The following is a 12220-nucleotide window of genomic DNA, read 5'->3' as shown; positions in this document are numbered from 1 at the left end:
TCTCCCTCGGAATACCCTCTAGCAAGGGGTATGGAGAGAAAACAGAACTAGGACATAGCTTCTAATTACCAGACGTTTCCCTTTGCTTGATTCTAATTCTGTGCAGAGTTTTGTTCCATTCTTCCAGATTTAAATATTTTCTATGAGGATGTGGCCATTTATTTCCAGTTACATTATCGGCCATGATCTTATTAAATGGTGGTGCAGCCTCGATGGGCTGAATGACCTTTGCCTGCATCTATTTTCTTTCTTAAGCCCTGCAATTCTCTCATTTTTAGGTGTGTTTAATATTTTCTTTGGATCTCTCTGGAAGGCAACAGCGGTAGCAAAAGGAGTAAACTCAGCAGACTAGGCAGAATCTATGGAGGCAAAGAGATTCTTTGTACCGTCCAAGAACCAACTGTATAATTTGCACTGGACACTTGCTAAACCTCTCATTCATTGAGCTTGTTCAGTTCACTCTGTGATTAGTAAGAGTGTCAAAGGTTATGTGGAGAAAGAGGGAGAGTGAAAAATACATCAGCGAAGATGCGAATGGTGGAGTAGACCTGATAGACTGAATGGCCTAAATCTGATCCTCTGGCTTATGATCTGTGGTTTTATGCAGGCTGTTGATCAAATAATGGAAATTCTAAAACTGTCCATTTCAATAACCCCAAACAACAGATTTCTCAGAACGAAACAGTTGTCCCATTGACAGATAAATTTAATGGCTTATATCTTTGCCGATAATGTTTCGCTGATGGGCTTTTCTGACTGCCGGCTCGAGCTGCTCCTTTTCCTGGTCCTGACACAAGAGACTGTAAGACGCTGGCCTGTGGAGCAAGGTCAGACTGCGGAGGAACTCAAGGACAGGCAGCATATGCGGAGGAACTCAAGGACAGGCAGCATCTGCCGAGGAGGCAAAGGGACTGTCATTGTGTTGGGCCGAGTGTTTCTGAGTCAGGGATCCAGTTGCAGTGCCTTGAACTGAAGCATCGTCAATCTCTTTGCCTCCATAGATTCTGCCTAGTCTGCTGAGTTTACTCCTTTTGCTACCGCTGTTGCCTTCCAGAGAGATCCAAAGAAAATATTAAACACACCTGAAAATGAGAGAATTGCAGGGCTTAAGAGAGAAAATAGATGCAGGCCAAGGTCATTCAGCCCATCAAGGCTGCACCACCATTTAATAAGATCATGGCCGATAATGTAACTTCAGTGTCCTAATTCTGTTTTCTCTCCATACCCCTTGATCTCTTCAGCCATAAGGGTCCACATCCTTTTGAATATGTCTAATGAATTGTCCTCAACAGCTATCTGTGGCAGTGAGTTTCACATGTTCACAACTCCCTGAGTGAAATTTCTCATCATCTCAGTGCCAAATATCCTTCGACTGTGACGCCTTGTTCTGGACTTACCCGATAGTGTAATGTCGTTTGTCGGCGGAGTTGAGGTTCTAGTGGTGGATTAGTAAGGAAATGATTCCTGGGTGGAGCTGGGATTGAGGGAGCAGAATTTTAGATGAGCTGGAGATATGGAGGTGGCCAGGAGAGCATTGCAATTGTCAAATTGGATCTAGCGACAGAATTGAAATGTGTTTCAGCAGGTAATGCTTCATTTTAAAGACAGAGTTGGAGATGGAAGGGGTGGGGGGGGATGTGGGGGGTGGGGGTGGTGGGAAGATAGAAGCAGGTAATCTTTGGGATGGCTTCCAGAATGGGAGACCACCTCTAGACAAGTTGTGAACTGCCTTCAACCTCAGAATTTGACCAGATTGTGAAGGTCCACAGTTCATGGAGGGGGGAATAGAGAGGTACTACCTCTGATATAGGATGATAAGCTATCTAATTGGTCTTTTTTAAAAATTTACAGAGGACTTTGATAGGATGAACAGGGACCCATGCTTTCCTTCGCTGAAGAGCTGATGTTGAAGCATCATTAATTAAAAATTAGGACTTAAATTTAGATGTACAGCACGCTAACAGGCCCTTTCGGCCCATGAGCCTGTTCTACCTGTTTGCGCCCATTTAGCCTGCAACCCTGGTAACCTGTTTTTAAGGGTGGAAGGAAGCCAGAGAACCCAGAGGAAACCCACATAGACATGGGGAGAACATACATACCCCTCACAGTCAGCGGCATTGCGCTAACTGCTACGCTAGCTGTGCATTTGGGAAAAGGGTAGAAGAGAAAAGGATACTTGCTCAGAGGGTTGGAGGGATGTTGTGGCTGAAGGAAATAGAATCAGTAGTTGAAGCAAAGGAACAGTCGAGGCAAGAGGACTAATGCATTCCACTTTAATGCATTTCACTGGCAGAACTGGTGAAGTGAATCCTTTGCAGGAAATGTCAACGATTTCATGAACTGCATTCATTAGGTTATCACTTTCCATTATTGTTGAGGTCATGTTTTGTATGTGTGTAGTCAGATGATAATGAACTTACTTTGTGTGCGTAACAAGAGTATTATTTGTGCTTATTATCTCCTTATACATTCAGTGGTGGTTCGCCGGAAGCTGCTTTGGTGAACTTTCTGGGTCATTTGGAATCCATTTTTATGATTTGATTTTTCTCCTGTTGCTAAGAACAGAATCTGTATTCCATTGTATTTCAAAGTCAATTTGAAATTATTGTTAACTTCAACACTCTATCAAAGGAGCTGCTCGCATTCCTGTGGCCTGCAAGTCTGAGCACGCTGACTCCTTTGCTTGAATAATGCAGACATCAGGAAACTGTTCAAGTTGCCTTGGCCTCTACTCTGATGCCTGACCCCACGTTCTTACTCTGCCCAACAGCACGGGTATTTTGGATTGAGCACGGGATTGGGTTGCATTCCCTGCAACTGCAGCAAACTGGGTTCAATCTCTCAGGACTGTAGCGATGGTGGGCAGTGTCGTTGTGTGTCAGGGGTGAGTGGAGACAAGTGTGACCACTGCACACGTGGCTATTATGGATTCCAGGATGGTGGCTGTACACGTGAGTGTTGAACCATTTTTGAAAGTACATGGTGCAAGTAACCTTTTATAATGTTTCTTTATAACTGATGGCAACCACACATGAATTAACATGTGGCTATTATTAGAATAAGTACAGGCCCTTTTGCCCACGATAATGTGCCAACTTACGTAGACCTACTTCATATCAATCTATAGTTTCCCTCCCTTCTAGCTCATAACCTTCCATTTTTCTTACATCCAACTTCCCATCTAAGAGTCCTCATTGATGGATTTTTAGGAATTTGCAGATGTCACAGAATGATACAATCTAGAAACAGGACCTTCAGCCCATCAAGTTCATGCTAACCTCCCAGTTACACTAATCCTACATTAACTCCATTTTTAAAATTCTCCCTGGGAAAGGCACAGATAGGATAGAGAGCCAGCAACATTTTCCTGGAGCCACAGTAGCAAAGACCAGAGAGCATCTGTAAAAGGTGAGGGAAAGAAAATTTAGGGGAGACGTCAGGGGTAAGTTTTTTTTTACTATATAGAGAGTGGTGAGAGCAGGAATGATTGCCAGAGATCGTAGTGGAGGCTGGTGCAATAGGGGCATTTAAGAGACTTTTAGACAGGGACAAGGATTTAAAAACAAAAGAGGGTTATGAGTGTTGTTACACACTAACCCACCTTTTAATTATTTTTGGAGCTAAAGGGTTTTTGTTAGTACTAACACAGGAACAGCAATGGGAAATGCAAAATAATAGTTTTTATTTAACTATCATTAACATAACATTTCTTACTTAATTCTTAACTCCACTATGCGCAATGTAAAGATGTGTGTGTGTATAATTTAGTCCCACTCTGAAAAGTCAATCTTTAAAAGTTCAGCATCATTTTAGTCTTGCGTGAAGATCTTAAATTCAGAAATTATTATAAAGCACTCTTAAACATTATATCTTCAGGCCTATTTTACTCACAATTATGTTTTCTACATGAAGAATCTGCCCTCTTCTCAATGACAGCGAAAGTGGCTATTTTCTTGCACAATTAATTCACAAACACAGGCAAGGGTTAAACGAAGTGGCCAAACACAAAAATTGACCCAGTAAAATTCTGTCCTCTTCTCCAAAGAAACATCAAAGTGGTCCTCATTAATTCAAAAGCCACGGTTTCTGTGTTCCTCTTCTTCTCGGAGTAACATACAACAAGCAACATTAATTCTGGTTACTGTAACTCAAACCTGTCTTTCACAAGGTTTCAACCCCTGTATGTCACAGGGTTTTGACATCTGTGAAGTCCAAGCTGAACTGTCCCAAAACTGAACTCAAAATGCCTGAATTTGGTAAATATATTTCTCCAAATCATGTGATCTCTACATCATCACTGAGGCGAATCCCAATTCTTGGAAACTATGTGACCATCAGTTTTATTTCCACCAAAATTTTGTTCCTCTTTCAAAACCATTCCATATCCTAACAACCTCTGACCTCATCTCTGTTGAAAAGGCTTAAGTGGCTTTGATTAAAAACAGATGGCAAAACATGGAGTATTGTGTGCAGTTCTGATTGTCAAAGTATAGGAAAGATATGATTAAGCTAGAGAGGGTGCAGACAAATTCTCAAGGATATTCTGGGTCCAGAAGACTTGAGTTATCAAGAGAGACTGGATTGGCAGGGCCTTGGACACAAGAGGCGGAGGGGTAACCCTAGTGAGGTATATAAAATCATAAAAACAAGAGTTGTGGACAGTGCGCAAGGATGTCACAGGATTCAGCAGGAGATAGAGGAGTTAGAAATATGGGCAGAGAAATGGCAGATGAAGTTTAATCTCGTCAAGTGTGTGGTGTTAGACTGTGGGAGGTCAAACATCAGAGGAAAATGTAGAGTAAATGGTCAGACCCTTAGGAGCATTAGGATGGAGATCTTGGGATGTAAGGCAAGAGCTCCCAGATAATGGCATTGCAAGTGGATAGGGTGGGGAAGACAGCATTCAGGATGTTGGCCTCTGTTGGTTGGGTCATTGAGCATAAAGATCAAGAAATTATATTGGAGCTGTATAAAATGTTGGTTTGGACACACTTGTATTGTGTGCAGTTCTGGTTGCTGCATGACAGCAGGGATGGAGAGAGTGCAGAAGAGATTCACCAAACAGTTGCCTGGATTAGAGGGTATTACCTTGGAGAAAAGGTTGGACAAATTTAGATTGTTTGCCATGTCAGAAGTTGTGGGGCAGCCTGAGAGAAATGTGTCAAACTGTGAGAGGCAGAGATAGGCAGATTGTCTTGGTCTTTTTTTCCTCCAGAGGAGAAATGTTAAATACGACAGGGCATAACTTTTAAGATGGCAGAGGAAAAACTGAAAGGAAGTTTACGAGGCAAATTTTCTTTTGCAATTTTAAGGGAAGTAGATACAATACGAATGTTTTTAAGAGGCACTGAGGCTGGCACATGAATTTGCTGGGAATTGAAGGATAAAGATCATGTGGAGACAGGCGGGATTAGTTTAAATCAACATCAGAGTCGACACAGAAATACATCATGGAGCAACGATGGCCTGTTCCTTTGCTTTACTGTTCTGTGAAGCCAAGGTGGAAGGGGTGTTATTCTTTTAAAAGTTGGGGGGAGTGTATATGGAATTATCTAGTAGAATTACAACAGATGGGCAGGTACATGGATTTGAATACTTTAGAGAGATGTGAGCCTAATGCAGGCAAATGGGATCTGCTTAGGTAGATACCAGGCTCAGCATGTACGAGCTGGGCCAAAGTGTCTATTTGTAGCCTGTCTGACTCCGTGACTTGATGACTTTAATCCAGAAGTTACCTGCAAGGCATTGAAGTAGGTGATCCACAACATAAGACAGATTCACACCCAGGTACAAGTGGATAAACAAATTTTCTGGGGAAATTTTTCAGCCTTGTCACTTCTTTATCTGAAAATTCCACTGTGGATTGTATGAATGATTTGACCTTGCAAAGTACGCTCAAGACGGAGATGGATGATTTTTAACACAAAGGGAATTAGGGAAAATGGGTGTCTAGCAAGAACAGTGGATGAAGTACAGAAGCATCCATGATCTAATTGATTGGGGAGCAGACTAAAAGGACCTCATGTTACTGAATATAAATTGCACAGAATATTAGCAGTCCATGGCCACATGGAACTTAATGCTGCATGTTGAAGTACAATATGTTTTACAAATTTTCTTGGCAAGTGTGAGGTCAAAAAAAAACTCCTTTCTTCACGATCCCAATGCGTTTCTGCTGCAGCTTGTGACTGTCTCCACACTCAAAACAATTGTGCAAAGGACACCGGCCAGTGCATCTGCCCTCCACATACCGAGGGGGAGAAGTGCGAGAGGTGTGAGGCCAACTACTGGGGTCGTGATCCGACAAGTGGATGCAAGGTAGAGTAAGGAGAATACCTTGTCTTCAGCAATGTGACGCTGCTCCAGGCTTTTGTTCTTTTCATCACTTCTACCTTGGACAAAGTTGGGTACAAATCCACTGTGATCTTTTTAATTTTTCATTACAGCCATCAATAAAATTAGTTCCTATCTGAATGTGATTGTACGCTGTTTAGTACCTGCACAGCTTTGAGGTGTACAGATGAAGAAGCTGATAATAATTGGAAACAGCTCTGACAAAGCCATGAGATCATCTCTGCTGAACGATTTGCTTTTGATGAAATTGAATTTCAAGTGCAAAGTCGAGCATGCAGCCGCTGCCACATTGTACAGCTGAAGTCAAGGCCTCTGCGCCACTATTTCAAGCTGAATGTAGTGCTTTAACTTTATGTTAATATTTTGGGTTGTGATTCCTTTGAAACTTGCTGCACGTCCTGCCTGCAGTGGAGAAACTGTTCTTCAAGGAGAGTGAGAACTGGAATCAGACAACAACCCTCTTTTGCTCTGTACACTTTTGGAAAGAAAAAACATTTAGACATACAAGCCATTTCGGCCCACCAGTCCGTGCCGCCAAAACGACACCCAATTAACCTATTGCCCCCCCCCCACCGTTCCATTTTTAACGGTGGGAGGTAACCTGAGCCCCTGGGGAAATCCCATGCAGACACAGGGAGCACGTACAAACTCCTTACAGACAGAGGGGGGGGGGGAGATTCTAACCCCGGTCCTGATCCCGTTGCGCTAACCGCCCACTGTGCTCCCTTTCCACATCTGGAATTTGCAAGAATGAAATCTGCTAAAACGTGGATTAAAAATTATTTGCTGGTTTCTCCTCTCTCCATTATAATTTTCTTTGAAGACCTTAAAAGCTAGGAATTTGCTATTTTAGGTATTCCTTTGCAATTAACAAGGTTTTTATCCAAAGTTATTCTACTCTGCAACCTCCCAATGATCCTGCTGGTGTTAAAGTTGCGAAGATTTAAGGGTAGCTTTGTTTTTTAAGATGCGAGTCTGAGCCTACCACACATTCACTATTGACATATCAACCATGGCAAAGGTAGAATCAGACAAAATTAACAGTCTAGAATTAGTCATAAGAAAAGGTAGAATGGTTAGCACAATGCTGATACTCCACCAGAGTCCGACACTCTCTGTAAAGAGTTTGTACATTCTCCCTGCGTCCACGTGGGTTTCCTCCAGGTGCTCCGCTTTCATCCCACCATTCAGAACAGACTGGGGTTGTAGGTCATTTGAGCAGCATGGGCCAAAAGGGCCTGTTACCATGCTCTATGTCTAAATTTAAACATTGGTGATGCTATGATCTCTCACTGTTCGAATGGAAAATGTCTGAGAGCAATTTTTGGCCAATGTGCATGTGCGATTAAAATCCAGAAATCCAGATGATGCTATTTTCCTGCTGTTCTATAGTCATTTTTCAATTTATTTGGCCGTTATCACCATAACGGTTAGCTCAAAACTATTACAATGTCACCTGACCTGGTGCTGTCTGTAAGGAGCTTGAATGTTCTCCGTGTCTGCGTGGGTTTCCTTCCAGGTGCTCCAGTTTCTTCCCACATATAGGGTTTATTGGATAATTGGGTGGGCCAGAAAGGCCTGTTACTGTGCAGTATCTCGAAATGTAATATTCAATTAAATCTCAATTTCCCATTCTTTTCCATTTTTAGCCCTGTAATTGCAGTGAGCCGGGTTCTGTTGGCTTTGGATGCAATGTGACAGATGGCCACTGCCTTTGTAAAGAAGAATTCAGTGGAGAAAAATGCAGTATGTGTGCAGTTGGACACAGGGACTATCCCCATTGTATTGCCTGTAACTGTGATCTCAGAGGTACCAGGCCTGAAAAATGCGATATTGCACAAGGAGTTTGCAGTTGTAAGGATCACACTGGGCTCTGTCCCTGTAAGGTACATTGTCATTTCCATAATAACTCTATCACTCTATGAAAATATCCAACTTTATTCCTCTTTTGTCACGCATCCCTGCAGAGTTTCATTCTTATGCTTTCTTTATGTCTTCTCTCGAGGGTCAGCAAGTGACTTGTCCTTGGGGACACTTGCCTTCTCCAGCCCTCCTTCAAAATGAGTGAACCTCAGATATTTTTTTTCCCCTTTGTGGTAGAATTCCTCCCTGCGTGGGAAAGGATTCGTGTGGAAGGAGTCTGAATTATGCCACTGAATCCTTGTATTGTACAAAGAAAGTTGTTACAGAGAGAAATTAGGCAAATTGTCTGTTACCACACGAGGCCACTTCAACAGAGTATCCCTTCAAAGAGATACTTCTCCGTGTTTCTTCCTTAAAATGGCCATTGATCAAACAGTGTACTTTTAATATGTTAGTCACATGGTCTCTGCCCCTGGGTTCCAGTCTCTTCTGAAGTAGTGAGTTGAGTATATGCTGTCCACAATCAATCTCCAAAACTTGTAGGGCTTGCATCTTGATTAGTTTTCTTAAAGTGACAGTCTCACTCAAATGAAAATGAACTGGGTGCATGTAATACTGCCATTTTCCTGCATTTGTGCTGTGTGGAAAATGTAGCATTTTTATCTAACCTCATTATTTTTCCAGGACTCCATAGTTGCCAGAATTGTTCAGAATAACAATAAAATGCATAGAACAGATTCAGGCCATTCAATCCATTTTCCTTCACCAGGCTCCTCCCATTGGTTCTCTTCAAATAAATCTGTCAAACGCATATAGTCAGTCGTTTACCTTTTGTGGTCTGTGAGCATTTAAAACATACAATTCTCTTCTTCTCTCTTGAACCTTCCATTCTGTCTTCATGGTTTTATGCAACAAATAGAACAGAATAAGTTATCACGTCTCTGTGAAAAAAGCCCAGTTTGACCTAAATATTAGATAAACAAATAATTTTTCAACTCTTATTTCAGCAAGGTGTTTCTGGTGTTCATTGCAATGAATGCAAGGCTGGATCATTTGCCCTCAGTCGCCACAACCCAGAAGGTTGCAGTCACTGTTATTGCTCTGGTGTGTCCAATTCTTGTGCCGAACTTCAAGGACTGGTCAGAATTCCTGTAAGCACATATGAGTAAAGTCTGTCCTGAAAGGAACATTTTTCAAAGGATTTCTAAACAATGGATAAAATGCTGATTGTAAATATAATGACGTTTATCAGTAGGAGCTAATTGGAGTGACATGAAAAGTAATGGAACTTCAATCTCGAAAAAATATTTATTTATTAATAAATCAAAAAGATGTTGGAGAAGTATGAGATATATGCTTTGTGCAAACACTACACAGTTATGTCAATTATTGTACTGAAGTAGAAAGACAATGTAACAATATTCATTTATATGTGTAAACTATTTGTACTGTTTCGGCAAGAATGTACTTGATTTTGGCAAAAAGAAGTTGCTTAATTGATGAAAGAGCTAGGCTGATTAGGATACTAGAAATTCAGATCATTAACTCTTTTTATAACCTCTGCCAATCATTGCAGTGGAAAAATCTATTCATCCATTGTTATGGCTTCCAAAAAAAAACATTGATAATTCTAGGATCTACAGCGCGTGAAGGTTAATGTAATTAAATAGTTACGTTCAGCTGTGTTTTCTCTCTCTTGCTCACTCTATTTCTCTCTCTCATTCTGCCTATCTATCAACATACATTTGAATGTTCATATATGTATACACCTTTGTATTTTTGTATGTCTGCAGCTGATACTGACACCGAACCAACTGCCTGTTCGTATTGTGAGTCAAGGCAACCTCACTGGAACAACAGAGAGCATCTACTCTCGGCCCCCTGAGATCTTGCTGCCCCCTAACCTGATACAGAAGCCCCTCCGGACAGAGCTACATTACTGGGCACTACCTACTCAGTTCACAGGAGACAAGGTACAATCAGATTAAAGCTAAGCATTGTTAGGTATTAATCCCAATGCAAACTGAAAATAACTTACAAGTTAGTAAATTGCTAAGTTGTTTAGCAAATAAACATTTCTATGTGAAGTCCTTGGACAGTGACTCAGGACTCCTAAATTTAACAACTCCATGATTGGCAGCCAGGCCTTCCACGGTACAAGTTTTGAGCTCTGGAACTCCCTGGACAATCCTTTCTACCTCTTGAACATTTTTGACTCAAATCTCTCAATTTCACACCTAAAATGATTAATGAAGCTAAAATCTCCTGCATTTTGTCAAAGGGAGTACTACTAAGTACGAATAAACAATTTCCAGCATTATTCCTGAATAAAGCTTTGATTTTGATATTATGTCTCCCCCTTCTTAACTCCTGCCAGTGGGAAAAGAATCCTCTATCTCTAGTAAAAACACAAAGCTGGGGAAACTCATCAGGTTAAACAGTGTACTTTATATAGCAAAGATAAAACTACATCACCAACATTTCGAGCTTGACCCCTTCATTAATATATGCGCAATGTAGGCAAGTGCCCAAACAAAATGTTTGGGGGAGAAGGACAATCCCACAGGCAGGAGGTAATAGATGGATAAGGGAAGGTGTGCCCTCCCTTACTCACGTGTTGATCTGCGTTTCCCTGGATTTTCATCATTTACTCTTGTGTCACGAACCATAGAACACTACAACAACAGAGCAACAAGCCTTTCGGCACATCTGGCCCATGCCAAACTATTTGCAAAATTTTGCAAAATTCTGGCTAGTCACATTGATTTGCACCTGGACCATAGTCCTCCATACCACTCCCATCTATGTACCCATCCAAATTGAGCCTGCATTCATGATTTCAGCTGGCCGCTGTTACAAGATCAAACCAGCAACCACAAAGAAGGCATATCACACAGGGGTAAAGATGAATAATTACTTTATTAACAAAATAATTCACCTTCAAACTTTAATTCAAATTCCCCCTTTTATAACAATGCCCACTGCTTATTATGCAAATCTTTATAACAGTGTAAAACTAATAAATTCCCCTGCCTAAATACAAGATATGTAATTAAAGTCTGTAATATTTCCTACCAGCCAACAGAAAAACTTAGACACAAAACACACAAGACTCAAAAAACTTCGATCTCAACTGAAGCAAAGATCATAAACAAAATTCGGTTTGTTTGGTAAACTGAAGCCAAAGGATCTTTGAGAGAGAGAGAGAGAGGGCACAAAATTTGAAGTTGTCTTCTTGTGTTGCTTGCACAGAGAGGAACAACTTGCTTGGTCCGGATCCTTCTGGCTGCCTTCGGAATGTTCGTCCCTTTTAAAATGCCTAACATTCTAAACTGTCTTCCAGACCATGACTCATGCTCTGGGCCTTCTTCCACTCCACAACACCAACCAGTGGTGGTTTATCGTCCAAGTCCAGAAATTGTTTTCATTTTCTGAACATGCTCAGTCTGTCTCCCACTCTCTCAGCAGTCCACCTTCACCGTGGCTCTCTAAGGCAAACTGTCACTTTTTAACATAAAACCACACAACACATAGGCCAATACACAACACAGAACTGTAACAGCTGCTCTTTCCACACTCTTATCACTCTCTGCATGAAGAAACTTCCCCAAATGTTCCCCCATAACCTTAATGCATGTCATTTTCTCACCTGACCTCAGTGTAAAAAGCCTGGTTGCATTTACTCTTATCGTTATCCCTCATAATTTTATACACCTCTATCCATATTCCTCTTTGCTCCAGGGAATAGTTTAATTGTTCTGCTGCTGGCCATTGGGTCACAAAGCACTGAAATGGACCAACAGTTCACCATACCCTGTTGGTGTTTGCTCTTTGAGCGGACTGGTACTTAGCTCTAGAGTTCACAACCTAAACCTCCATCTTTCTAACCTTCATTCTATCTTTGAGATTTTCCTTAAAGCCCACCTTTTTGACCAAGGGACACACAAGAAACTAGAGATGCTGCAATGTGAAGCTTTGGATCCTTCTTAATGTTTCTATTTAT

General features: G+C 41.4%; 1 protein-coding gene across 5 annotated transcripts in view; it reads left to right on the top strand.

Annotated features, from left to right (window-relative positions):
* The window catches only part of lama1 (laminin, alpha 1), a 336199-nt gene that overhangs the window by 183999 nt on the left and 139980 nt on the right, over window positions 1-12220 (top strand). For 4 of the 5 annotated variants that reach the window (XM_069922348.1, XM_069922347.1, XM_069922351.1 and 1 more), the window contains 5 exons: window positions 2771-2951; window positions 6182-6318; window positions 8004-8240; window positions 9225-9368; window positions 10011-10190. In XM_069922348.1, the coding sequence (XP_069778449.1) occupies window positions 2771-2951; window positions 6182-6318; window positions 8004-8240; window positions 9225-9368; window positions 10011-10190 (879 nt within the window). The remainder of the gene's footprint in view (window positions 1-2770; window positions 2952-6181; window positions 6319-8003; window positions 8241-9224; window positions 9369-10010; window positions 10191-12220) is intronic. The other variant, XM_069922349.1, reaches the window with a different exon arrangement.

This window comes from Narcine bancroftii, chromosome 2, assembly GCF_036971445.1.
Source record: "Narcine bancroftii isolate sNarBan1 chromosome 2, sNarBan1.hap1, whole genome shotgun sequence".
Lineage (NCBI taxonomy): Eukaryota > Metazoa > Chordata > Chondrichthyes > Torpediniformes > Narcinidae > Narcine > Narcine bancroftii.
This window is presented reverse-complemented; position numbering and strand designations above follow the sequence as displayed.